At 42.3% G+C, this 25,522-nt stretch overlaps 2 protein-coding genes across 2 annotated transcripts; both read left to right on the forward strand.

Annotated features, from left to right (window-relative positions):
- The first annotated feature begins 804 nt into the window (after positions 1-804).
- On the forward strand, positions 805-15,473 carry LOC125003935 (NACHT, LRR and PYD domains-containing protein 14-like). The gene is made up of 7 exons (XM_047578202.1): positions 805-985; positions 7,365-7,488; positions 7,863-8,036; positions 13,147-13,320; positions 13,769-13,942; positions 14,557-14,730; positions 15,419-15,473. Exons 1-7 carry the CDS (start codon positions 805-807, stop codon positions 15,471-15,473), a joined length of 1,056 nt encoding a protein of 351 aa, XP_047434158.1.
- Positions 15,474-15,517: 44 nt separating this feature from the next.
- On the forward strand, positions 15,518-20,666 carry LOC125003937 (NACHT, LRR and PYD domains-containing protein 1a-like). The gene is made up of 6 exons (XM_047578203.1): positions 15,518-15,691; positions 16,419-16,633; positions 16,739-16,986; positions 17,685-17,801; positions 17,886-18,027; positions 18,917-20,666. Exons 1-6 carry the CDS (start codon positions 15,594-15,596, stop codon positions 19,222-19,224), a joined length of 1,128 nt encoding a protein of 375 aa, XP_047434159.1. The 5' UTR covers positions 15,518-15,593; the 3' UTR covers positions 19,225-20,666.
- Positions 20,667-25,522: the final 4,856 nt, after the last annotated feature.

The following is a 25,522-nucleotide window of genomic DNA, read 5'->3' on the forward strand; positions in this document are numbered from 1 at the left end:
GAGAAAGGTGAATGGAGAGGGCCTCAAGCAGCAGGGCAGGGTGGATGGAACAGGCCTCAGGTAGCAGAGCAGGGTGGATGGAACAGGCCTCAGGTAGCAGAGCAGGGTGGATGGAACAGGCCTCAAGCAGCAGAGCAGGGTGGATGGAACAGGCCTCAAGCAGCAGAGCTGGGAGGATGGAACAGGCCTCAAGCCGCAGAAACTGCTGTATGCTGCTGTAATTTAGGACCAATCTCAAGACCCACCACAGCAGCTCCAGGCAGAAACTCAATCACACCTCACAGTTCCAAGAAGCTCAGAACAGGCCGTGACTAGCAAACCAGTCTACAAGCAGAAGGAGCAGGCAAGAGCAGACAAGGCACAGCAGCCTTCCAAAGCAGACAAAACATGAACAATCCACAGACCTTCAAGAGTTGGCCATTCATCAGCACAAACACCTTTGGTGAAAAACCGAAATCCAATAAAAACATGAAAACAGACACCTAGCAGAGACAAAAGACATGCTACCATCTTGGAAAGGGGAGGATCTACCTATCATACACTCTTTCCTTTGTCCTTATCATTAGGAAAAACTACATACATTCCATTACTTTGCAGATGACACCCTGCTATATTTATTAATGAAAAACAGATGATACAAATCAGCTGGTTAAAAGAGTGTTTAATAAGACAAACACGTAGAAAAATCAGAGTTCATGAACACAGGAGAGTACAGAGATCTTCAAAAGAGAGAGTGTGATCTTCCAGAAATCAGTCTACTGCTTTGTTCATCTGAGCGTTCAGGAGTTTCTGGCTGCAGTCTACATGATGCACTGTAGCACCAACAGGAAGAAAGAGGTACTGGTGGACCTCCTTTGGACAGGATGGGATGAGGATGAAAATGAGGATTATGATGATTCTGATTCTGATTATAGGTGTGATGATGGTGATGATAGCCTGTCTCTGGATGACTTCCTGTATCGAGCCATGAAGAAATCCCTGCAGAGTAAAAATGGTCATCTGGACCTGTTAGTTCGCTTCCTTCATGGCCTCTCTCTGGAGTCCAACCAGAGACTCTTAGGAGGTCTGCTGGGTCAGACAGAGAACAGTCCACAAATCATCCAGAGAGCCATCAACAAGCTGAAGAAGATGAACACTGATAGAATCTCTCCTGACAGAAGCATCAACATCTTCCACTGTCTGATGGAGATGAACGACCTCTCAGTTCATCAGGAGATCCAAGAGTTCCTGAAGTCAGAGAACAGATAAGAGAAGGAACTCTCTGAGATCCACTGCTCAGCTCTGGCCTACATGCTGCAGATGTCAGAGGAGGTTCTGGATGAGTTGGACTTAAAGAAGTACAACACAACCCAGCTGTGAAGAAGTGCAAAAAGGCCAGATGTGATGTTTGACAAATCAGTGGTCTGCACCAGAAGAGTCCTGAACCTCAACCTAGATCATGTGACATCAGAGGAATCTTAATTGTCTAGCGACTAGTTTCATTTCAGCAGATTTTTCCTGCGCATAGATGTGAACAGTTGTATCTGACAGTAGTAAGGAGCAAAGAGAGATAATTTTTACAGCTGTAACAGAGTTCAACTCTTTCTAAATGTTCTGACAGACTGTATAGAAGCCTAAATGTAGCTTCATGTTCCCTCCTTCATCTGCAAGATGGAAGTAGAACAAAGATTGTTGTTAATAGCAGCTATGATGAAGACTGATTGTCATTGTGTCCAGATGAGATGAGCTGTAAACTGACTGATTTTAATACAAATTTTATATGTTTTCTGATCACAGACTTACTGGATGTGGACTCTCAGGGGCTGATTATGAAGTTGTGGCCTCAGCTCTGAAGTCCAACCCTTCCTATCTGAAAGAGCTTGACCTGAGTAAAAATGACCTGAATGATTTAGGAGTGAAGCTGCTCTCTGCTGGACTGGAGAGTCCAAACTGTAGACTGGAGACTCTGAGGTCAGTTCACTGACAGTAGGTTTTTGATATGTATCCAATTTAAATCATTGAATGTGTCAAATGTTCTTAAGTTCGTAAATGTTCAATATTTCCAAGTGTGTGAGACAAACGGACACAGCATTAAACTCAGCATTTTATCTCAATCTTTTATTCTTTATTCAGATTGGAGAAATGCAGGTTGTCAGAGATCAGCTGTGATTCTCTGGTCTCAGCTCTGAAGTCCAACCCCTCCCATCTCAAAGCTACTGTTGCTATCCCTACCTACAGTCAATGATCCTGACCATCTTCTGTGTATAGTACATTGACTGTATATATTAGGTAAAGAAGAGAGTAGCAAATTAGGCCACGCCCTCGTTTGGGTGAAAACAAACCACTGGTGGTAAATACAATTCCCCCCGTAATCAGTCTTTATTTTGTGTTGCTAGCATTTGTTAGCTTGAAAGAAAGTGAAATGGCTAACGCTAGTCAGACAGACACACATATAATGTCGTTGCCAAGCGACAATCAGCGACGTTATGTAGAAAAACTTGAAAAAGTAGGTGGTGTACGAGTTTTATCTTTTAAGTCGTCCGAAGAACAATACACAACCCCCCAACCTCTCCTTTGTTTTCACCCGTAAGGGGGTGTGGTTACCAGTGACGCAAGGTTTGAATGTATTTATTTTATTTCCACAAACTTTTATCAAAATTTGTCTTCAGTTTTTTTGAACGTGTATCAAACTCTATGAGCCTTTCTATGTGTTCTTGATTTGTTATAATTAGTAGCCTGTTCAGTGTTGTTGTATGTGCACGTTTACATACTAAGTATGATAATAAAAGTGTATCATGTCATTTATTTCATGAGGTTTTAACTATAAGAGAACTTGAATTAGTTATTAATTACAAACCAAACCAAGACTCAGATCCATTCAAATGAAAGTGTTAATGTTTAAATGGGTCCTGGGCCTGGGCCTGAAACAGTGTTTTAGCTCATAAATATATTCAGTATTTTCAAGTGTGTGAGATAAAAGGACACAGCATTAAACTCAGTATTTTATCTCCATCTTTCATTCTTTATTCAGATTGGAGAAATGCAGTTTGTCAGAGATCAGCTGTGATTCTCTGGTCTCAGTTCTGAAGTCCAACCCCTCCCATCTGAAACATCTGGACCTGAGCGACAACATCCTGAAAGAAGGAGTGAAGCAGCTGTGTGTTTTTTTAGAGAGTCCACTCTGTAGACTAGAGACTCTGAGGTCAGTTCACTGTCTGTAGCTGTTGTAGGTTTTCTGTATTTATCCAGTTTAAAACATTGACTGATTTGTCAAATGTTCTTTAGTTTCATGATTCTTTCATTCTTAACCACCTAAAAAAAAAAAAAAGCTGTGGACTAGCAACAGTAACTAAGGGGGCGGGGCTTTTGCGAAAGGTCTTCTGTGTATGTATGATTGGACCGTTGCAAAAGTTTTCCTTAGTTACTGTTGTTATCCCGACCTACAGTCAATGATCCTGACCATCTTCTGTGTATAGAACATTGACTGTGTATAGAAGAGAGTAGCGAATTAGGCCACGCCCCAGTTTGGGTGAAAACAAACCACTGTAAATACAAATCCCCCCGTAATCAGTGTATATTTTGTGTTGCTAGCATTTGTTGGCCAGAAAACAAGTGAAATGGCTAACGGTAGTCAGACAGACACAGAGCGACAATCAGCGACATTCCATAGAAAAACCTGAAAAAACAGGGGCTGTACGTCCATATTCGGTTTTTGGAGCAGCAAAAATCTCAGAGTTTTATCTTTTAAGTCGTCCAAAGAACAATACACAACTCCCCAACCTCTCCTTTGTTTTCACTTGTAAGGGAGCGTGGTATTACCAGTGACGCAAGGTTACTCTCTTCCATTGATGGGAGAATGACTGTTTGGGGGCAGGCTTCTGCGAAATCAATCAATCAATCAATCAATCAATCAATCAATCAATCAATCAATCAATCAATCAATCAATCAATCAGTCAGTCAGTCAATCAGTCAGTCAGTCAGTCAGTCAGTCAGTCTGTCTGTCTGTCTATCTATTTCTACAAACTTTTATCAAAAATTGTCTTCAGTTTTTTGAAGATGTATCAAATTCTAAATATTGAGCCTTTCTATTTGTTCTTAATTTGTTATAATTGCTAGCCTGTTCAATGTTGTTGTATGTGCACGTTAACATACTAAGTATGATAATAACAGTGTATCATGTCATTTATTTCATGAGGTTTTAACTGTTAAACTATAAGATCACTTTTAGTTATTGATTACAAATCAAACCAAGACTCAGATCAATTAATCTGAAAGTGTTACTGTCTGAATGGGCCCTGGGCCACTTTGTACTGTGAAAATTGGGCCCAGCTGTCAAAAAGGTGAAGAAACTCTGCTTTAGTTCATGAATGTTCAGTATTTACAAGGGTTTTGAGACAAAAGGACACAGCATTAAACTCAGCATTTTATCTCCGTTTTTTATTCTTTATTCAGATTGGAGAAATGCAGTTTGTCAGAGATCAGCTGTGATTCTCTGGTCTCAGCTCTGAAGTCCAACCCCTCCCATCTGAAACATCTGGACCTGAGCGACAACATCCTGAAAGAAGGAGTGAAGCAGCTGCGTGGTTTTCTAGAGAGTCCACTCTGTATACTGGAGACTCTGAGGTCAGTTCACTGTCTGTTGCTGTTGTAGGTTTTCTGTATTTATCCAGTTTAAATCATTGACTGATGTGTCAAATGTTCTTAAGTTCCATGATTCTTAACCATTCTTAATCACCTAATGGGCCACGAAAAAAAAGAAAAGAAAAAAAAATCAGTTCTGCATCTGTGAGCCACGAGGGCCACAATGCCACTTGGTGCCAGTGAGGCGTCATAAGCATCAGCAGAAGAAGCCCTTCATACACAGAATCTTAACGGGCAAGCAACAGTAACTAAGGGGGGCGGGGCTTTTGTGAAAGGTCTTCTGTGTATGATTGGACTATTGCAAGTGTTCTTTAGCTACTGTTGCTATCCCTACCTACAGTCAATGATCCTGACCATCTTCTGTGTACATTGACTGTATATATTAGGTAAAGAAGAGAGTAGCGAATTAGGCCACGCCCTCATTTGGGTGAAAACAAACCACTGGTGGTAAATACAATTCCCCCCGTAATCAGTCTTTATTTTGTGTTGCTAGCATTTGTTAGCTCGAAAGAAAGTGAAATGGCTAACGCTAGTCAGACAGACACACATATAATGTCGTTGCCAAGCGACAATCAGCGACGTTATGTAGAAAAACTTGAAAAAGTAGGTGGTGTACGAGTTTTATCTTTTAAGTCGTCCGAAGAACAATACACAACCCCCCAACCTCTCCTTTGTTTTCACCCGTAAGGGGGCGTGGTTACCAGTGACGCAAGGTTTGAATGTATTTATTTTATTAACTTTTATCAAAATTTGTCTTCAGTTTTTTTGAACGTGTATCAAACTCTATGAGCCTTTCTATGTGTTCTTGATTTGTTATAATTGCTAGCCTGTTCAATGTTGTTGTATGTGCACGTTTACATACTAAGTATGATAATAACAGTGTATCATGTCATTTATTATATGAGGTTTTAACTATAAGAGAACTTGAATTAGTTATTAATTACAAACCAAACCAAGACTCAGATCCATTCAAATGAAAGTGTTAATGTTTAAATGGATCCTGGACCTGGGCCTGAAACAGTGTTTTAGCTCATAAATATATTCAGTATTTTCAAGTGTGTGAGACAAAAGGACACAGCATTAAACTTAGTATTTTATCTCCATCTTTTATTCTTTATTCAGATTGGAGAAATGCAATTTGTCAGAGATCAGCTGTGATTCTCTGGTCTCAGTTCTGAAGACCAACCCCTCCCATCTGAAACATCTTGATCTAAGTCACAACAAGCTGAAGGATTCAGGAGTGAAGCAGCTGTGTGGTTTTCTGGAGAGTCCAGACTGTAGACTGGAGACTCTGAGGTCAGTTCACTGACTGTCTGTTACTATTGTAGATCTGATGCGTTTAACGACCAACTGAACCTCATTTATGTTCATCCGGAACTTTCATCCATAAAGATGTAAATATCTATGGGATCAAGATCATGCCATAATTTTTGAAAGAAGCTCAGTGAAAGCTTCTATAATGTTTTAAAAATTCTGTGTAATGTTCAGGTCCCTGTGAATATTATTTAATATCAGAATCTTCCTTCTTGTTTTTCCAGTGTTTCTTCAACGCGTTTTCAGAGTTTCAGATTCATCACTTTTCTCCTGGTGTTTTAGTTTGTTTCCAGGTCTTTAATCTGTGCTCTGAAAACTGCTTTAAAATGTGTAAATTAATAAATTGGGACCCTGTAGAAGAGGAAGACTGAAGTTCTCACATTTTCTTAGCAGTTTTCAGACCAGCATTTACAATGATTCAGACCTGGAAAACAAACTGATGCAGCAGGAGAACAGAGACACTCTGAAAATATGTTGAAGAAACACTAGAAAAAGAGTTTGTTGCAGAAACTGTAGAAAATGTAAACTGTTAGTTGTTGAAGTCAATGAAGCTGATACAGTAATGTTGAGCTGCATTTAAAACTTGAACACATCTGACTATTCATGATTTATCTTTTATTCTTTATTCAGACTGAGGAGATGCAGTTTGTCAGAGATCAGCTGTGATTCCCTGGGACCAGCTCTAAAGTCCAACCCCTCCCATCTGAAACATCTGGTCCTGAGTTACAACGACCTGAAGGATTCAGGAGTGAAGCAGCTGTGTGGTTTTCTGGAGAGTCCAGACTGTAGACTGGAGACTCTGAGGTCAGTTCACTGACTGTCTGTTACTATTGTAGATCTGATGTGTTTAATGACCAACTGAACCTCATTTATGTTCATCCAGAACTTTCATCCATAATGTATATTTATAAATGATCAAGATAGCTTGAAAGGTTGAATAATATTTTAAAAAGTCTATAAAACATTCAGTTCCCCATAAATATTATTTTATATCATAGCTTTCCTTTTTGTTTTTACAGTGTTTTGACAGTGAGTTTCAGGTTCATCACTGTTCTCCTGGTGTATTAGTTTGTTTTCAGGGTTTAATTTGTCATCTGCTTTAAAATGTGTAAATGAACAAATTGTCACCATTTAAAAGAGTAAGACTGAAGTTCTCCAAGCTGTTTTGATCACATTTTCTCAGCAGTTTTCAGACCAGCATTTACAAGGATTCAGACCAGGAAAACAAACTGATGCAGCAGGAGAACAGAGACTCTCTGAAAACATGTTGAAGGAACACTAGAGAAAGAGTTTGTAGCAGAAACTGTAGAAAATGTCCACTGTATTTAAAACCTGAACACATCTGATTATTCATGGTTTATCTTTTATTCTTTATTCAGATTGAAGAGATGCAGTTTGTCAGAGATCAGCTGTGATTCTCTGGGACCAGCTCTGAAGTCCAAACCCTCCCATCTCAAACATCTGGATCTGAGTCTCAATAAAGTGAAGGATTCAGGAGTGAAGCAGCTGTGTGATTTTCTGGAGAGTCAAGACTGCAGACTGGAGACTCTGAGGTCAGTTCATTGTCTGTAGCTGTTGTAAATCTTTCATCTTTCCACAGCTGAACCTGAATTAGTTCATATATTTTCATACTGATTGTTCCTCAAACTGAAGACAATTACAAACACATTCAAATAACTCCATACAGCTGATGCTTCATTCCTGGTCAACACACAGAGATGAGATCATGTGTTCAGATGCAAGTGTTTGAGGTGTGTTTAGTGTCTGAGCTTCCTGCTGTTTCATCATCATTCAGTCACATTTCATTTGGAGTGAAACCTGCTGTGATCCATGTATCAGTCCATTCTCTCTGAACCACAGCTGCTGGAAGGAGCTCACACACCTTGCACTGTCACATATTACTGCCATTCTTTCATTCTCTATTCAGATTCACTGACTGCAGTTTGTCAGAGATCAGCTGTGATTCTCTGGGACCAGCTCTGAAGTCCAATCCCTCCCATCTGAAACATCTGGACTTGAGTCTCAATGACCTGAAGGATTCAGGAGTGAAGCAGCTGTGTGGTTTTCTGGAGAATCCAGACTGTAGACTGGAGACTCTGAGGTCAGTTCACTGACTGTCTGTTACTATTGTAGATCTGATATGTTTAATGACCAACTGAACCTCATTTATGTTCATCCAGAACTTTCATTCATAAAACTGTAAATTTATATAGGATCAAGATAGCTTGAAATCTGGCATTATGTTTTAAAAAGTCTATAAAACATTCAGGTCCTTTTTATTTTATATTTCCTTATTTTAGTTATTTTAGTTTTCCTTCTTTTTTACAGTGTTTTTAATTTTCACTGTTCTCCTGGTGTATGAGTTTGTTTCCAGGCTTTAAATGATGCTAAATAGCAGTTTGGGAGCAGGACCACACCTCAACCGCACCTCTTCCGACTTCCCCACCTAACTAGTCCTCTTTCATTCTTGTATTTCGCTTGAGCACATGCCAAGGTGACTTGTAGCCGGGCAACTCCAATTTTTCTTGCCAGCAGGGACTCTCCCTGTCCCCACTGGATGACGACCCGTTCACTTTCAGCCTGGAGGATCTTCTCCTGGGACTCCAGGCCAGGCATCAGCATGCTCAGGATCCGGATCCGAAGTCTCCATCGCCTCGGTCCCAGATACACCAGTTTTGACGACTGACTGATTTTCGTCAGGGTGTGAGGCACCTGCATGCCAGGGCCTCCCCTGCACAACATCAACCAACTTCATGTCTATACCCGGCTGGCCTTAGGTAGATAGGTCCTTCCGTATGAGCCGAGTTCTGCTCATGGTTTCTTCCTGTTAAAAGTTTTTTTTGCAGCATTGTCTTTGTGCTTACTCTTGAGGTTTCAGGCTGTTTTTTGTAAAGCGTCCAAGACAATTTGTATTGTTATAGGCATTATATAAATATAAACTGAAGTGAACTGAATTGTCTGGCACTGGGATGCCAGCATCCCTTATTGCCCATCCATAACTACAGTAGCCTTATATATCACTACCATATCCCAACCCATATTGTTCGGGGTCCCCACAGAGACACCACTCTTTTCCTTCCTTCCTCTTTCTTTCCACCCTCACAGCTCCGGTCTTTACAATCCCAGAGGGCACCGCCCTCCAATCAGCATTCAGCAGATAGATTTCTGGAAAGTCAAGAGGAGCTTTCTCTAGGTCTAGGTAACTTACACCAACTAAATTTGAATTTGCCACTTCCATTTTCAAGAGAGGTTCGTGCTTTCATTTTCCTACCTGCTATCAGGAAACAGATAACTACTTATCCAAAATCCTCAATCCGGCCCTCTGCCTTGGCGGTAATGATTTTACTAGTACCACGTCTATTTTGCATCAGAAATTGCAGCTTGTCTGCATCAGTGTAATGAGGACACTTCCTGGGACTGTCCAGCCAACAACATTTCCTGCTGTATCTTCTCTGCTAGAGCAGACTTGCCATGCTCCTTACATGGAGCCCCATCTCACCCAGAGTCTTCTTGCTCCCCCCTGGCTCTTGCCAAGCCTAGTCCACTTTTAACAAGAGCTGCATCCATCTCCCGCTCATCCGTTGCAGCTCCCCCTCCACCTCTACTTTGGCAAATACTCACATTTCCGGATATCCTTAAGTACATCCCACCAGCAAGCTCCGTTTGTCTCCAAATCCAGAGAGATCGTTCCAGTTTTTGGTTTCACTGGTGCTTCCATCAAGTTCTTTCCTTGTCAGTCATCTCTTCCACGCATTACTCTGGTCACTTTGGAGAATTGGAGCCATCACCTCCACCTCACATAACAGCATCTCAGACCACCTAATTCAGTCTTTGGGTCGATGGTCCTTGTAGAATATTTTTTGGATGCTAGCATACACAGTCTGGCCTTAGACTTCTGTCAGAAAAACTGCAGCTACTCCAGAGGCTACCTTTCTTTTCCTTGCCATCTTTGTCAACACTAAATGGTGTAACCCTGGACACATTACCATCAAGGACTCTGTGTGTACTCCTGATGTGGAGCTCATGGTGGTAGGACTTTGTCCATACTACTTTCTGTGAGAGTTCTCACACGCCATCATGGTGGTTGTTTACATTCCTCCATCAGCGGCTGCAGCCACCGCGAGTGACGTCATCTACTCTGTGGTCGGATGATTACAGACGCAACATCCCAGCGCTCTCATCCTGATCAGCGGGGACTTCAACCATGTCTCTCTTTCTCCTGTCCTCACCAACTTCACCCAGTATGTAGACTGTGCAACAAGAGGAAATAAAACCCTGGACCTCTTATATGCCAACGTGAAGAATGCGGCCAGCATCAGGACTGTAAAGGTATAGTCTAGAGAATCAGAGGAGGCACAGCAGGAGTATTTTGATGTCACAGATTCTTTTTGAGGAGGACTTTGGAGATGCATTGAGGGTCTCTCTCGCTGCATAGCAGACATAAAATTCTGCGAGGACAACATTGTCCCAAAAAAAAGGTCCATTGCTTTTCCAACAACAAGCCATGGATGAGCAAAGACATTAAAGGCCTTCTCAACAGGAAGAAGAGGGCCTTCATGGGCAAAGATCGTGAGGAGCTCAGGGCTGTTCAAAAGGAGCTGAAGAGAGAACTGAGAGAGGCCAGGAACAGCTATGATGAGAAGATTGAGGCCAAGATGGGAAAGAACAACACAAAAGAGGTGTGGAAAGAGATGAAAAAGATAACAGGCTGGAATTGATGGTGGCCTAGAATTTGCATCAGAGCTAAACCTATCTTCAACAGGTTTGACACCTCCCCTGTGAGCTCTGACTGTGGATCTATGTCTCCATCCCCCACCACGGTGTCCATTCACACCTCTGCTGTAGGTCCTGCTTCCCTCCCCATCAACATCCCGCCTCCCTCCTCCTCCCTCCGTTCATCGGTGGTTTCAGCGGACAGTCCCCCCATCATCCACCACCCATGGCCTCACCTTCACCTCCTGCCAGACACAGAGAGAGTTTTCCATCAGCCCCAGGCTCCTCAGGGAGTGTGCTGGGCAGCTGGCTGGAATCTTTCAGCACCTCTTTAACCTCTCCCTGAGGTTGATGAAGGTACCCGACCTTTGGACCTCCTGCATTGTTCCAGTACCAAAGAAGGGACGTCCCAGTGCTCCCAATGACTACAGGCCAGTGGCATCAACATCCCACGTCATGAAGTCATTTGAGAGGTTGGTTCTCCTGCACCTCAGGGACCTGCTGTCTGTTTGCCTGGACCCCATGCAGTTTTCTTACCAGCAGCACATGGGTGATGAGGATAATTTTCCTCACTCATAAGGCCCCTTATCTGGAGAGTGCAGGAAGCACTGTGAGAGTCACTTTGTTTGACATCTCCAGTGCCTTCAACAGCAACCAACCCATCCTCCTGAGAGACAAGCTACTGGACATGCATCTTCACCCTGACATGGCTGCCTGGATTTTGGACGACCTCACAGGACGATCGCAGTATGTCAGGGTGGATGGATGCACATCAGAGGTCCTGACGAGCAACACAGGGGTGCCCCAAGGAATGGTACTGGCACCATTCTTCTTCACCCTCTACACCTCTGACTTCTACAAGTCGAAATCGAAATCCAAAGTTTTCTGATGACTCTTCCATAGTTGGATGTATCACCAATGACGACCAGGAGGAGGACAGAGGACTGATCGAGAGCTTTGTTGAGTGGAGTGCCTGGAACCACCTACAACTCAACATCATCAAGACTAAGGAGGTGGTGGTGGACCACAGGAGGAACCGGTGGAGTCCTGTCGCAGTCACCATCCAGGGTGAGGAGGTGGAGATTGTGGCCTCGTACAAGTACCTTGGGGTCCACATCAACAATAAACTGGACTGGTCTCATAATACAGACACTCTCTACAGGAAAGGACAAAGCAGGATGTTCTTCCTGAGGAGACTGAGGTCATTTGGCATCTGTAGTAGGCTCCTCAAGACCTTCTACCAGTCTATGGTTGCCAGCTTTGCTGTTCTTTGCTGTGGTGTGCTGGTAGAGCAGGGCCAAGACTGGTGAGGTCAACAGAGTCAATAAACTAGTAAGGAAAGCTGCTCAGTGGTGGGCTGACCTCACTGAGCCCATATGTAGCATACTTACACTGTCACTTTATCCACAACTGCTGTCACTTTGTGTACTGTACTTTTTTGTTGCCTGTTGTTCTATTTAATGTTGTTGGCTGCCTGCTCTCTGTGTCCTATTTAATTTCTTTCTGGTTACTGTTTTTTTCAGACTTGTGCTGCATCTTATCTAACCCTTATTTATTGAATCCACACAGAAACAGTGTAAAGGATATGTTTGTGGTTTCCTGAAGTATACAAATACACAATAATTAAATTAGCATTTTAAAGGAATAATATTCAGAATAATATTCGGCAGTGGCCACAGGGGGGCACGTCCGACCGCATCAATACAATGTAAAACACAGCAACTGTGATCAGTATAAATATCTTCGGATGTTACAGACATCCGTGTTATTAGCAACACAATCAAAACAGCATTGTCATATACACATATACAAACAAATGTGAACATATTAACCAGTCTGTTGTAAGATATCTGATGTAAACAAGTCCGTTGGCGAGAGTAGGTATCATCACAAGACGGTCGGTCCAGATCCTCGGCATGTACTTCGGAAAACAGCATAAACAATAACCAGCCGGTGTACACTTACTTTCTTTACCTCGCATCAAATAATGTCATTTTGGGGATTCATCGTGCCCGTGAGCTTCCCCACATCAGACTCAATCCATCCCGTCATCATAATCGCACTGATCTATATTCATTCATAAATAAGTTGTTTCTCGTTATTCTTGTTGATGGTGTCGTCTTTGCTTGTACAACTGTGATCTGAAAATGCTGTGAATGAGTATAAAAACTTCTGAGACCTCAAAACTTCCATTTTGAAAGCCGACTTTACACACCCACTTTTCAGAGGGATGACCACACAGTTGGGAGATTTGGACCATGTGATTTTTAGGAGCTTCTCTCTTTGATCAATTTTGAAACTGAAACCTGAAAAAAAAAAAAAAAAAAAAAAGCTGGAGACAATGATGTGCTGTTCATTTTCAAAGTAAAATGTCACTCTTTAGAAAAGGAAGATTCAAGCTCTCCAAACTGTTTTGGTCACATTTTCACAGCAGCTCGGAGACAGCATTTACAAAGATTCAGATCTGGAAAACAATTTTATCTACATCTTTTATTCAGACTGAGGAGATGCAGTTTATCAGAGATCAGCTGTGGTTCTCTGGGACCAGCTCTGAAGTCCTACCCCTCCCATCTCAAACATCTGGACCTGAGTGACAACAACCTGAAGGATTCAGGAGTGAAGCAGCTGTGTGGTTTTCTGGAGAGTCCAGACTCTAGACTGGAGACTCTGGAGTGAGTTCACTAACTTTTACTGTTGGAAGTCTTTCATCTTTATTCCACAGCTGAACCTAATTTATTGTCATGTATAACTTTATTTTTCCTCAAACTGAAGACAAAAACAAACACTTTCAAATAACTCCATACTGCTGATGCTCCATTCCTGGTGAACACACAAAGATGAGATCATGTGTGCAGATGCAGGTGTTTGAGGTGTGTTTTGTGTCTGAGCTTCCTGCTGTTTCATCATCATTCAGTCACATTTCATTTGGAGTAAAACCTGCTGTGATCCATGTATCAGTCCATTCTCTCTGAACCACAGCTGATGGAAGGAGCTCACACACCTTGCACTGTCACATATTACTGTCTGTAGAAGACATGATGGAGATCCACAAAACACAAGGACAAAGTCAGTAAAACGTGTCTGATCAGATTTTATCTCCATCTTTCATTCTCTATTCAGATTGAATGGCTGCAGTTTGTCAGAGATCAGCTGTGATTCTCTGGGACCAGCTCTGAAGTCCAACCCCTCCCATCTCAAACATCTGGACCTGAGTCACAACAACCTGAAGGATTCAGGAGTGAAGCAGCTGTGTGGTTTTCTAGAGAGTCCAGACTGTAGACTGGAGACTCTGAGGTCAGTTCACTGTGTTACTATTGTAGATCTGATATGTTTAATGACCAACTGAACCTCATTTATGTTCATCCAGAACTTTCATCCATAAAGATGCAAATATCTATGGGATCAAGATCATGCCATAATCTGAAACTGTGAAAAATGAAATGAAATGGGGAAAAAAAAAAAAAAAAACTCAAACTGAAGCTTGGATAACGTTTTAAAAAATGTTTTTACAATGTTTCTATAACACGTTTTCAGATTTTAAAATTCGTCACTGTTCTCCTGGTTGATTAGTTTGTTTACAGGTTTTAATCTGTAATCTGAAAACTGCTTTGAAATGTGTAAATGAATAAAAAGGAAGATTCAAGCTCTCCAAACAGTTTTGATCTCAGCAGTTTTCAGACCAGCATTCACAAGGATTCAGACCAGGAAAACAAACTGATGCAGCAGGAGAACAGAGACTCTCTGAAAACATGTTGAAGAAACAATAGAAAAATAGTTTGTAGCAGAAACTGTAGCAAATGTCCACTGTTAGTTGTTGAAGTCAATGAAGCTGACACAGTAATGTTGAGCTGCTTTTAAAACCTGAACACATCTGACTATTCATGATTTATCTTTTATTCTTTATTTAGACTGAGGAGATGCAGTTTGTCAGAGATCAGCTGTGATTCTCTGGTCTCAGCTCTGAAGTCCAACCCCTCCCATCTGAAACATCTGGACATGAGTGATAACATCCTGAAGGATTCAGGAGTGAAGCAGCTGTATGATCTTAAGAAGAGTCCACTCTATAGCCTAAAGAATCTGAGGTCAGTTTTCATTTTTTGTGGTTTGGTCTATTGTAGCAGAGTCATGTTGAGTTACATTATAAACTAATATTATATTTCTTAGAAGAAATAAAATGCTCCAAACTTGACTTATTACTTATAGAGACATTAAAGTCTGTCTGACATTTAAGTCAGGACTAAAATCTTCATCAATAAATCTTGTGGAGTCTGATTATACTGACTGAAAGGGGATGTGGGATGTTTCAGCTCCACAGCAGCACTCTGAAATCAGACATTACAACTAAACTCTGATGAAGCTTCCAAAGATCTCAGATCCTACGTCAACATTCTTCTCTTTTGTCTATGTTCTGACTTTAACACAGAATCAGTCTCAGTATTTGTTGATTGACAGCAGTACTGGAGCTGCATGGACTCCAGCAGGAAGTTAGAAGCTAACGAGCCACTGATCTGATCAGTTTGACGATGAACCAAAAATATTTGTTGTTGTTTGATGACACTGTGCACATATAAAGTACATTTACTATCCTGTTAATACTGTCCAAAAAGAAAAACTCTAAGTGTGAGAAAATGTCACCTCATAAAGTAACATGAAAACTCAATTTGCATGTAGCATATATTTCTCATGTCTGGTGACTATGTTCATGTAAATACATTAATGTCTTATTTTAAAGCTGAAAACACTTTGTCACTGTGTGTTCCTTTACCTCAGTGTGTACCCTTCGGCAGTCAATCCACAGCTTCCTGTCAGTGGTAAGTGTCACTGAATTTCCACTCTGAAACAGTAAACAGTAACTGAAACTGAACTCTTGTCATTTCTTGTCATTTCTGTCACAGATGAGAGTGATCTTACTGTTGACTCCAATACTGTGAACAAACACCTCCTCATGTCTGAGGAAAACAGGAACATGAGCTCCTCCCAGGAGTCTGCTCGGTCATGTTTCACACCTGAGGTGATAACAGAAAGTGGAGGCCTTTCATACAGGTGAGACACTTCAGTTTGAAGGATATAAATGTGTCCAATGGAAGCACTTCTCAAACTAATCTTTCACTTATATATTATATATAAATGAATGAGCACACTCAGCAGGTTATGAAAAAAAAACAAGAGGCTAGTCAAATTTATTTGGAAGAGGAATCAAAAGTAAATGTTAAACACCTGTCAAGCTCATGCTTGTGTGTGCATGTTTTGTATGTACATTACTGTACTACACTTTATCTGCAAATAAAGTGATTTAACTCTTGACTAGTTTGAACCTGCTGTCTACGGTAATTCCCAGCATTACTGGAACCCTAACCCTAATTCTAACCCTAATCCTTAAAAATAACAACTTACGGATGAATGAAGTGGTTAGCACTGATGCCTCCCAGTGAGTTTGCATGTTCTCCCTGTATCTACGTGGGTTTTCTCTGGGTACTCCGCTTTCCTCCAAAGACATGCTCGTTAGGCTAATTGGTGACTCTAAATTGACCCTAGGTGTGAATCGTTGTTTGTCTCTGTGGTAGCCCTGTGATAGGCTGGTGACCTGTCCAGGTTGTACCCCGCCTCTCGCCTAATGACAGCTGGGATAGTCTAGAGCATCCCCCCAAGCCTAATGAGGATAAGTGGTAGTAGAAGATAAGATGAGATAAATGAATCTGTTAAAACAGCCATATCTGAACTAAACTGTGACAAAGCAGCATCTTCTTTAGAACCATTCTGTGTTGTTCAGGTTCAGGTTCCCGGGTTCAGGTGTGTTCCACTGTTCTTTGACTGGTCTGGTGTTTAAAGTGACTCATGAGGGTGAGGTCTCCTACAAGACTTTGATCTGGGATGACGCTCTTCTTCAACCGGCTGGTAAGCTGCCTGGAGGGCCACTGTTCAGCATCACCTGTCCTCAGGACTCTATCAGTCAGCTCCACCTCCCACACTGTGAACCTGAGCCTGGTAAGAAAACAGCATTTAGTTTGTAACTCTCCTCCAGTCTGCCGCAGTGCTTTAAAACTATGTGAAACTTAGGGCAGAGAATCTAATTTTCCTGTGGATTCACAGCACTGGTCTCTGAAAGCCTCTCAGTCGTCCACATCACAGACGATGGCATGAGCATCATTCAGCCAGTGGAGATTTCTGAAACTCACGTGATTGTGGACATTCCTCACCTCTCTAAATTTGGCATCGCCAAGCAGATTAAGGACTCCATCATCAAACCAGTCAAAGGCCAAGTGCTGATGTTCCTGCAACACGAACCTTGTCGCATCATCCGTGTGTTTCTGCTACCGATCAACGTGCCTGTGCAGGAGGTAACATTTGAAGGGTTTAACAACTTGCATTAAATGTGGTGGAATTACAACCTCTTCAAACACAATGTCTTATTTCAGGGACTCAGAAGTGATTGGACTGTTTTAATGGACAGGTGTAGGATATTCTACATATTTCATAGTTGTTTCCAAGTTAATAGTCTACCGCAAAGAGAAGTCATCACAACAGTAAATGCAGAACTGAAGAACAGAAATATCAGAACAAAACTTTAAACATCAGAGCACGTATGAAACGTTATTCTTTGTATTCTCTGCTCAGATTCAAACTGTAACGTATAGATGACAGGACGGTGCTTCACAGTGTAGATGGAGAGCGGAGGCTTGAGGGGAACTTTTCTGCAGAGGTTGAGTCCGTCTCCTGGTCTCAACCTGGTTGTGGTACATTTCACTTGAAGACAAAACTGCAGAGACACCCACAAACAAACAACAACTAAAGACAGCTTTACTCCACCTGACTTCAGACCTGGCAAAGTGTTTTTAAGCAGGAGACCAGTTCCCCAGTATTTTAGCACGTTGTATAAAAATAGTTGTAATTCCTCCACCTTTTGTCCAATCTGGCTGTGAATATCTGCAAATTAAAGCTGAGACATTCATTTGTGTCACTGTCCATGTAGAGGCCTTACTCGACAACATTTTTAAACCTCAGAAACTTATCATGAAATGTTCTGATATCATTGAAGGTAGAAGCCCAACACACTGACTGCAAGTACCTGAAGGCTGTGTCCCTCGAACATATCCACAAAGGGCAACATTACAGCCTCCACAGTGACCCAGAGGTTTATAAAATCCAGCCTGCTGTGAGTATCAGAGTCCTTCTACATTCAGTGAACACAAAGACGAATGCAGCTTTACATAAATCACGTGTTTCTGTTTTATCTCAGCGTACAAAGTTCTCTGCAAACTACGGACCAAATTACCTTACAACATTTGAGGTCATCATGAAAACGAACAGAGATGAAGTGACGCTGATGGTGGATGACCCAGACGGGAACCAAATTTGGCAACACTGGCTTTGTCTGCCTGGTAAGGACCTGGGAGCAAAGATTTTCAAATTACGTTTACTCAAATTTGTCACAGCTGTGGGAACTTGCCCTTGGTACCATCTTGTGTATATATGATCAGGTCATCAAGGGGATGTAATGCATAATCAATGTTGGAATGTAGAGCCAAACTCTATATGCATACTGACTCCTACGGATCAGACTCAGCCAGATTATCTTAGTAGAAGAGTCCAAAGTCACCAGCTGTTGGATCTCTGAAAGACAGAGGATGTGTCCCAGCATGCCTCTGGTGCACAGGAACAAATCTTTAATAATGACTGTTTGTGAAGATCTTTCTTTGTAAAGCTTGTGCTCTGTGGAACAGAAGAATAAGATCTATAAGCTTTGGACACACACTTCTATTATGGTTGGGTTTGTCCGTCTTTTTACTGAATTTGTATTGTCCTTATCCTCTATAACCACGTGTCCTCTAGAGGGTTGTGGGGGGGGGGGGGGGGGGGGGGGGGGGGGTCACCCTGGACAGGTCTACAGTCTATCTCAGGGCAAACACAGAGAGGCAAACAACTATCGATGGATTAGACATCAGAAAACAGAAAACAGAAAACAAACAGAAAGTATGACTGCATCTCAAGGGTTTCTTTAACTCTAGTTTTGTTGGAGGATAGGACCAGAGTGGTGACAGTTTAGGATCAAGACACTGAAACATCATGTTCTCAAACCAAACAACAGATTGATAATGCATGCGTGTGCTGCAGCTTTTATTATTTAAAGGTAAGAGGAAGTCCAAGGAAAAGAATTTGATAACCACTGCTCTATCCTCCTGCCTCATTAGAAACCAGCAGACCTGAAGCTGAGTATCAAAGACAGCCTGAGAATGATGTGTTTATTTAAATTCTGATTTCTTCCTCCAGCATCATCCTCACAGTCTTCTTCAGGAGTAAATCACAATTCGTCACCAGAGGAGAAGCTGAAGGACGTTCGGACCAGATTCATTGACCAAGTATCTAACACCATTCTAAACAAGCTGCTGGATGAACTGCTGCAGCGTCGAGTCATAACTGATGCTGAGGAAGAAGCTGCTAGAGACAAACCCAGACGTGACAAAGCACGAGACCTGATCGACACTGTGCGAAAGAAAGGAGCAAAAGCAAGTTCAAAGATGATCAACATCTTCTCTGCCAATGATCCATACTTGTGCAGAGAGCTCGGCTTAAAGTGAAGAAACTGAAATGATATCTGAAGAAACTGAAATGATATCGACAAAGAAGAACACTTCTTGGTGGAACACTGTTTTCATTTCAAGCAGTTTCCAGGTTCGATTCATGATCAACACAAATGTTTTGATCAAATTTCCCGCTGGATGAATCAAGTATCTCTCTATTTTGAATGAATATTCTATAACCAATAATCTCCCTACCTTTCTTCCCAGTAATTATTTCCTAGATTAAACCAATTATCCCACAGGCTGTCATCTGTAAAATGAATAAATATCAAAACGAGTCAGCGTTCGTTACAAAGGATCTCAAGGAACAACTCAACAAGAACTGGCTCCCATCAATGAGACATAAATCCCATCTGTAGATGTGAGTGCTCTGAAAAATCTAAATCAAGGGGAGTAATGGATTACATGTAACAGCATTACGTAATCAGGATACAAAAAAATGGAACTGTAATCCATTACAGTACAGGGAAAAAACATGTAATCAGATTACTGGTATATTTTACTCAAACAGAGGTTACTGGGCAGGATTACATTTTTCAAATAAAATATGCGACAAGCAGCAGACACGACAGTGTGATACACAATGCGACACTTTACTACACAAACCACGACAACGACCACTTACGTCATCTGTGGCCGTGGATCATGCGAGTGGGTCTATGATCATGATGTGAACACACTGCCCATAGATCAGTGTCAATGTCCATTTTATTTATATAGCACATTTAAAAACCCAAGGCCAACCAGTGCTTAACAAGATAAAATAATCAACAACAATACAAACAATAAAAGTAAGACAGTAAAAATCAACAGCCTGGAACCACTGAAGAAAATGAGGCCTCGGCTGATAAAACTACATTCACCAGCTTCATCTTCATCACACCACAGCAGCCACATCAATATGCAGAATAAGTTAAATTATCGCTTCCAGCAAAGACAATTCTGTCTTCATTAAGAGACTTGACTTCAAAGTTAAAGACATTTACAGGTATGAAAATAAAACAGTATGTGTTTGTATGTCTCGTATGTTTTACATTCTACTGGCCTTTTAACCTGCTCTACTCTAAATTATAACCAGGTCTCCTTGGGTCGGTTTAGAGGAGAAACAGCTCATGTCTTCAGTGATAGCAGCAAAGTTTCTCCCAGAAAGAGGCCATTAAGTTTAACTGCTTCTGTGTGCAAAGGAAATGAGTTTCAGCAGATGATCATATAGAATTAAAGTTTTTACATGTAATATAAAATATCTTATCAGTACAGATATTATCGTTTCAATCTATGGCTTAGTGCGACGTATGCTGATGTTAATTTTTTACTGTTTTTCTTTCTTTTTTTAAAAAAAAAATCAGTGAATAAATGATTTGTTAAAAATAATACAGGTTCTTCTGGTTGAGAATTAAGATTTTACGTGTTTCTCTAATAAATACTCTGAGCTGATGACACATCCTCTACGCTCTTGTCTTTATTTGCATGTTTGGGATTGAAGTAATCTAAAAGTAACTAAAAGTAATCAGGTGCATTACTTTTATATTGTGATATTTAGAGAAAGTTACTGATTACATTTTTTAACAGGTAACTTAATTGTAATTGTACTGGATTCCATTTGTAAAGTAACCATCCCAACCCTGTCAGTGTACGATGAGATTCTAAAAATCTCTTGATGATTGTGATGAAACTCAACAGCCTTCAGTGTCATCTAATTTATAACACTCCAATACTGTACAGAGACCTTAGCAAGGAAAGTTCACTGCTCATTCTGAGTTTCTAAGTTTGTGTTACAAGTTTCAAAGCTTGTAAACTGGAGTAACAAATGATATCTATCGCGATACACTGCTCTCACTCTCCTGGATGTGTCCCTGGAAAACAGAATCATCAAGTCAGTAAGTGAAAGAGCGAACCTCCATCTTCTTCGTTTGCAAAATCATGGTATAAAACAATAAACACTTCCCTTTACCTCATTAAAAATAAACCTCCTTTTTCTTTGACATTAACACTATTTCATAACATGCCAGGACCTTAGATACTGAAACAGAAACATCGCCAGGGATTGGAGGATACCAGTACACAGAATCACAAACACATACACTCACAGCACATACATGCTAAATGGCCGCTAGCGCGCCGCAGCTCGCAGTGCTAGACTGCGACTCTTAAACTTGGTTAAATACATCAACAATTGGACAAAAGAATCATCTCAGCTAGAACACACAACCATATACTTCAAGAGGAAACCGTCTTCTATGTTTTACAATTTACCGAATCATCAAGTCAGTGAGTGAAAGGGCGAACCTCCATCTTCTTCCCCGAATCTCGGTCTGAGAGAAGAGGGAGGGGTCCCTGACCTAACACACCGCGGTGCAACGGTGCCCGCACTTTGATTCCGCTTTCTCTTTTTTTTCCCCCCTACATAACATTGTCTCTCACAATAAAATTTTAAATAATATTAAACAATTAGCTGGTTATTGATGACAATATTTAAGTGCTGTGTTAAATTATACACTCCTGCAGACAATAAATTTTGACCAGAAATAATCAAAAACTGACGAAGTGTTTTCACACTAGTGTGCTTCACACACTCCCCAACGAATAAAAAGTGGCTCCTGACACGGAATATTGTGAATAATTTCACTCTGAACATACATACATTTTCTTTTATTCAATAAAACATATCTGAACTCCTAATGAGGGTATTCTTCAAGCCCTATAAAGTATGGAATGTAAAGTGTGTGTATTCCAGATCTCATCAGGTGAGTATGTGGAGAATATAAGGTTTGTATGGTTCTACGGGTAAGTATGAAATATATGGTGTGTGTATGGTGCCTTCAGGTCTCTTCGGGTAAGTATGGAATGTATGTAATTGTCTTTTCAGGGCATCTCATCCACAGAGGGCTGGGTACACCACAGGTAGGTATAAGTATGGGGCGATGGATGGGAGCTGGAAGGGATGAAAGAATGGTGGACGGAGACACTGGTGAGTACACTGTACTGGCTGGATCCCAACTGCACTCACAGTGGGACATGGTAGATAAGATGGTTGACACAGGGATGGGTAAGTGAACACATAACCCGGCGTTCTGTCTCTGGTAGACTGTCTTAGCGGAATCTGAGTTTCAGGTTGCTGTGTAGGGACATGGTTCTCATAATGGTCAGCGTGCAGTTCCTCTTGAGCGTTCATAGATTGAAGCTGATGTCATGCTCATCCTCACTGGATACCCCCTTCTACTCACCTGTGACACTCTCTCTTTCCTGTTCAGGTTCGGCGTGAGTTGTTTCTCCCAGGTAGGTCTCATCCTGTTCAGGTCTGTTTTGGAGGTCAAGGATAACTTGTGGCTTAGGTAAGTGACTCCCGGCTCCTGGTTTCTCCACCGGTATACGCAGCCAGTAATGAGGCACGCCTTCCTCTTCTTCAGAGTCACTTATTTCTGGGCTCTGTGCCTTGTGTGTGGATTTTGGAGTGTCTGAAGCTCTCTTCTTTCTCTTTTGTGATTCAGCCATATTGGTGGTCGGGCTCTGGAGGGACTCTACAGGTAGGTCGTTCACTTGTAACAGGAGATTCCTATGCAGAGTGCGAACTGGTCGACCTCCTGCTTCCAGGCTTACTTTATAGACAGGGTTATCTCCCACCTGCTCTCTCACAATGTAGATAAGCTGCTCCCAGTACGGTCTGAGCTTCCCAGGCCCTCCTCGTTCACTGAGATTGCGTACGAGGACTCTGTCCCCAGGATGAAGAACCACACATCTGCTCCTTTTATCATAGTAAGTCTTTCCATTTGAGCTGGATTGTCGGCTGTTTGTGTCTGCTATTCGATATGCCTCACTTAATATGCCTCAGCATATCCTCTTGGTCCACTAGTGTCTGTCCCATCATCTGCTATGAGGCCGAAGAGGATGTCAACAGGGAGGTGAGGATGTCTGCTGTACAATAAATAGTGTGTGGAGAAACCTGTGGCCTCGTGTTTTGTACAGTTGTACGCGTGAAGTACGTGGGGCAGGTGGTCATTCCAATTCTCCTTCTCTTTTTCTCCCAGGGTCCGGAGCATCTGTAATAGGGTGCGATTGAGTCTTTCTGCAGGATTACCCTGGGGGTGGTAAGGAGAGGTTCTTGAGTGGGCAACACCAGCTAACTGCCTGAGAGTTTTGAAGAGTTCATTCTCAAACTTTTGACCCTGGTCATGGTAGAGTTTGGCCGGACATCCAAATCTGGGGATGAAATCATTGAAGAGTCGGTCAGTGGCCGTCTTACCAGCCTTGTTCGTGGTGGGGTAGGCCTGTGCAAATCTGGTGAAGTGGTCAACCACTACCAGGATATACTCATATCCACCTCTGCAGGGATCCAGGTGAAGGAAATCAATGCACACCAACTGGAGAGGTGAAGTTGATGTAATACTTCCCATTGGTGCTCTCTCATGTGTGGCTGGCTTGTTCTGTTTAATGCAGGGACACCTCTTGGTCACATGCTCCTCTATGTCTCTTTTCATGAAAGGCCAGTAGAACTGCTCCCTAGCCAGGTTTAGAACTTTCTCAACACCAACATGATACATGTTGTTGTGCAGCTGGCGGGCAGGACCAGTTGTTGTCGACCAACACTCTTCCTGTAGAGGAGGCCATCCTCTATGTGTAATCTGTTCCACTCTCGTAACAGTCTCCTTGTGTGTGTGTCCATTTTCCCTCTGTCATTCTCTGTCAGCGGTGTGTCATTCTCCTTCAACTCTATAACTATAACTATAACAACTCTATAAGGTCTTTTCTTTGTTCTCTCACCAGCTCATTATGACTGATCTCTTGCAGAGGCTCAATGTGAATTTGGCTATGAGATGTTGGGTTGAGGGCTGCAACCCAAGCCACATCTCCTTGCTGCGCTCTCCGACTTCCTTCCCATACAGCACATACTGCATCCTCTGATAATCCTTCTGAAAACTGAAGGTGTCAATGTCTAGGGGGCAGCGCGATAAGGTGTCGGCGTCAATGTTGGTTTTACCTGGCCGGTATTTAATGTCAAATCAGCCAGCTGCCCCACCCACCGGTGGCCCACGGCGTTGAGCCTGGCTGTACTCACGATGTAGGTAAGGGGATTATTGTCTGTGAAGACTGTAAAATGTGGGGCGTAGAACAGGTAATCCCGGAATTTATCACATACTACCCACTTCAATGCAAGGAATTCAAGCTTGCCACTGTGTAGGTGATAATTCTGTTCCATGGTGTTAAAGTGCGTGACCCGTACTCAATCACCCTCATCTTCCCATTCTGGTTCTGATAAAGAACTGCACCAAGACCTTTTTGGGAGGCATCTGTGTGAAGCGTGAAAGGACAGTTGAAATCGGGGAAGGGCAGCACTGGGGATTTGGTCAGCCAGTCCACCAACTGTTCAAGTATCTGCTGGTGCTGCGTAGTCCACTCTACTGGGGTTCGGGACACCTGCTGGTGGCCTTTAGTTCTTCCCCGTGGTGGTTTGGGTTGAGGGGCGTTGGACTTTGACTGGAGCAGGTCATACAGGGGCTTTGCTATACGTAAGAAGTCCTGCACATATGTTCGATAATAGCTCAAAAACCAAGCAACTGCCTGACGTCCCCAACTGTCTGCAGTGTCTTGTGTTTCAGTGCCCGCACTGCTCCAAGGTCTTTGGGATCCATTTTTACCCCTTCTGCTGACACCAACCGGCCGACATATCAAACCTCTTTGCGGAAGAGCTCACATTTCTCTGGTTTCAGCTTTACCCCGTGGCGCTGCAAGGCTTGGAGGACTCAGCTCATCGAAGGACTTGGAGAAGCACGTCAAGGTAGGGGATGCAGCATTCATCCCTCAATGTGTCGAGCATCCCTTCCATGCTCCTTTGAAAAGCGGCGGGTGCGTTTGACAGACCAAAGGGTATTCGCACCCACTCGTAAAGCCCCCATGGGGTTATGAATGCAGTGAGGTACCTTGATCCTTCTGCAATAAAGCCTTGGTGATAAGCTTTCCCCTGGTCAAGGATCGAAAACCAGGAGTACCCTCCCAGGGAGCTGGTGAGGTCCTGGATTCTAGGAAGTGGGTGACGGTCCGGCACTATTTTGTTATTGAGTAGCTGGTAATCAACACACAGGCGTAAGGATCCATCTTTCTTCCTAACACAGATGACAGGGGCTGCATAAGGTGACTTGGACTTCACGATCTACCCTTTAACTAACAACTCTTGGATGTACTCCTTAACCTCGATAGAGTGGTTTTGGGATGGATGCGTAGGCCCTCTGAACTGGGATATCATCCTTAGTCCTGATCTCCATCTGCAGGGAGGGGATACATCCTATATCATCACCACTGT

Source organism: Mugil cephalus, chromosome 2, assembly GCF_022458985.1.
Source record: "Mugil cephalus isolate CIBA_MC_2020 chromosome 2, CIBA_Mcephalus_1.1, whole genome shotgun sequence".
NCBI classification, from domain to species: Eukaryota; Metazoa; Chordata; class Actinopteri; order Mugiliformes; family Mugilidae; genus Mugil; species Mugil cephalus.

Bases quoted from the DNA above. Each gene is read 5' to 3' on its own strand.
- LOC125003937 (XM_047578203.1), top strand. From the start codon at position 15,594: ATGTCTGAGGAAAACAGGAACATGAGCTCCTCCCAGGAGTCTGCTCGG. The intron at 16,634-16,738 runs GTAAGAAAACAG...GTGGATTCACAG, and splicing joins ACACTGTGAACCTGAGCCTG to CACTGGTCTCTGAAAGCCTC. The intron at 17,802-17,885 runs GTGAGTATCAGA...GTTTTATCTCAG, and splicing joins TTTATAAAATCCAGCCTGCT to CGTACAAAGTTCTCTGCAAA.
- LOC125003935 (XM_047578202.1), top strand. From the start codon at position 805: ATGATGCACTGTAGCACCAACAGGAAGAAAGAGGTACTGGTGGACCTC. The intron at 986-7,364 runs GTAAAAATGGTC...CTCTGGGACCAG, and splicing joins CATGAAGAAATCCCTGCAGA to CTCTGAAGTCCAAACCCTCC. The intron at 7,489-7,862 runs GTCAGTTCATTG...TTCTCTATTCAG, and splicing joins TGCAGACTGGAGACTCTGAG to ATTCACTGACTGCAGTTTGT.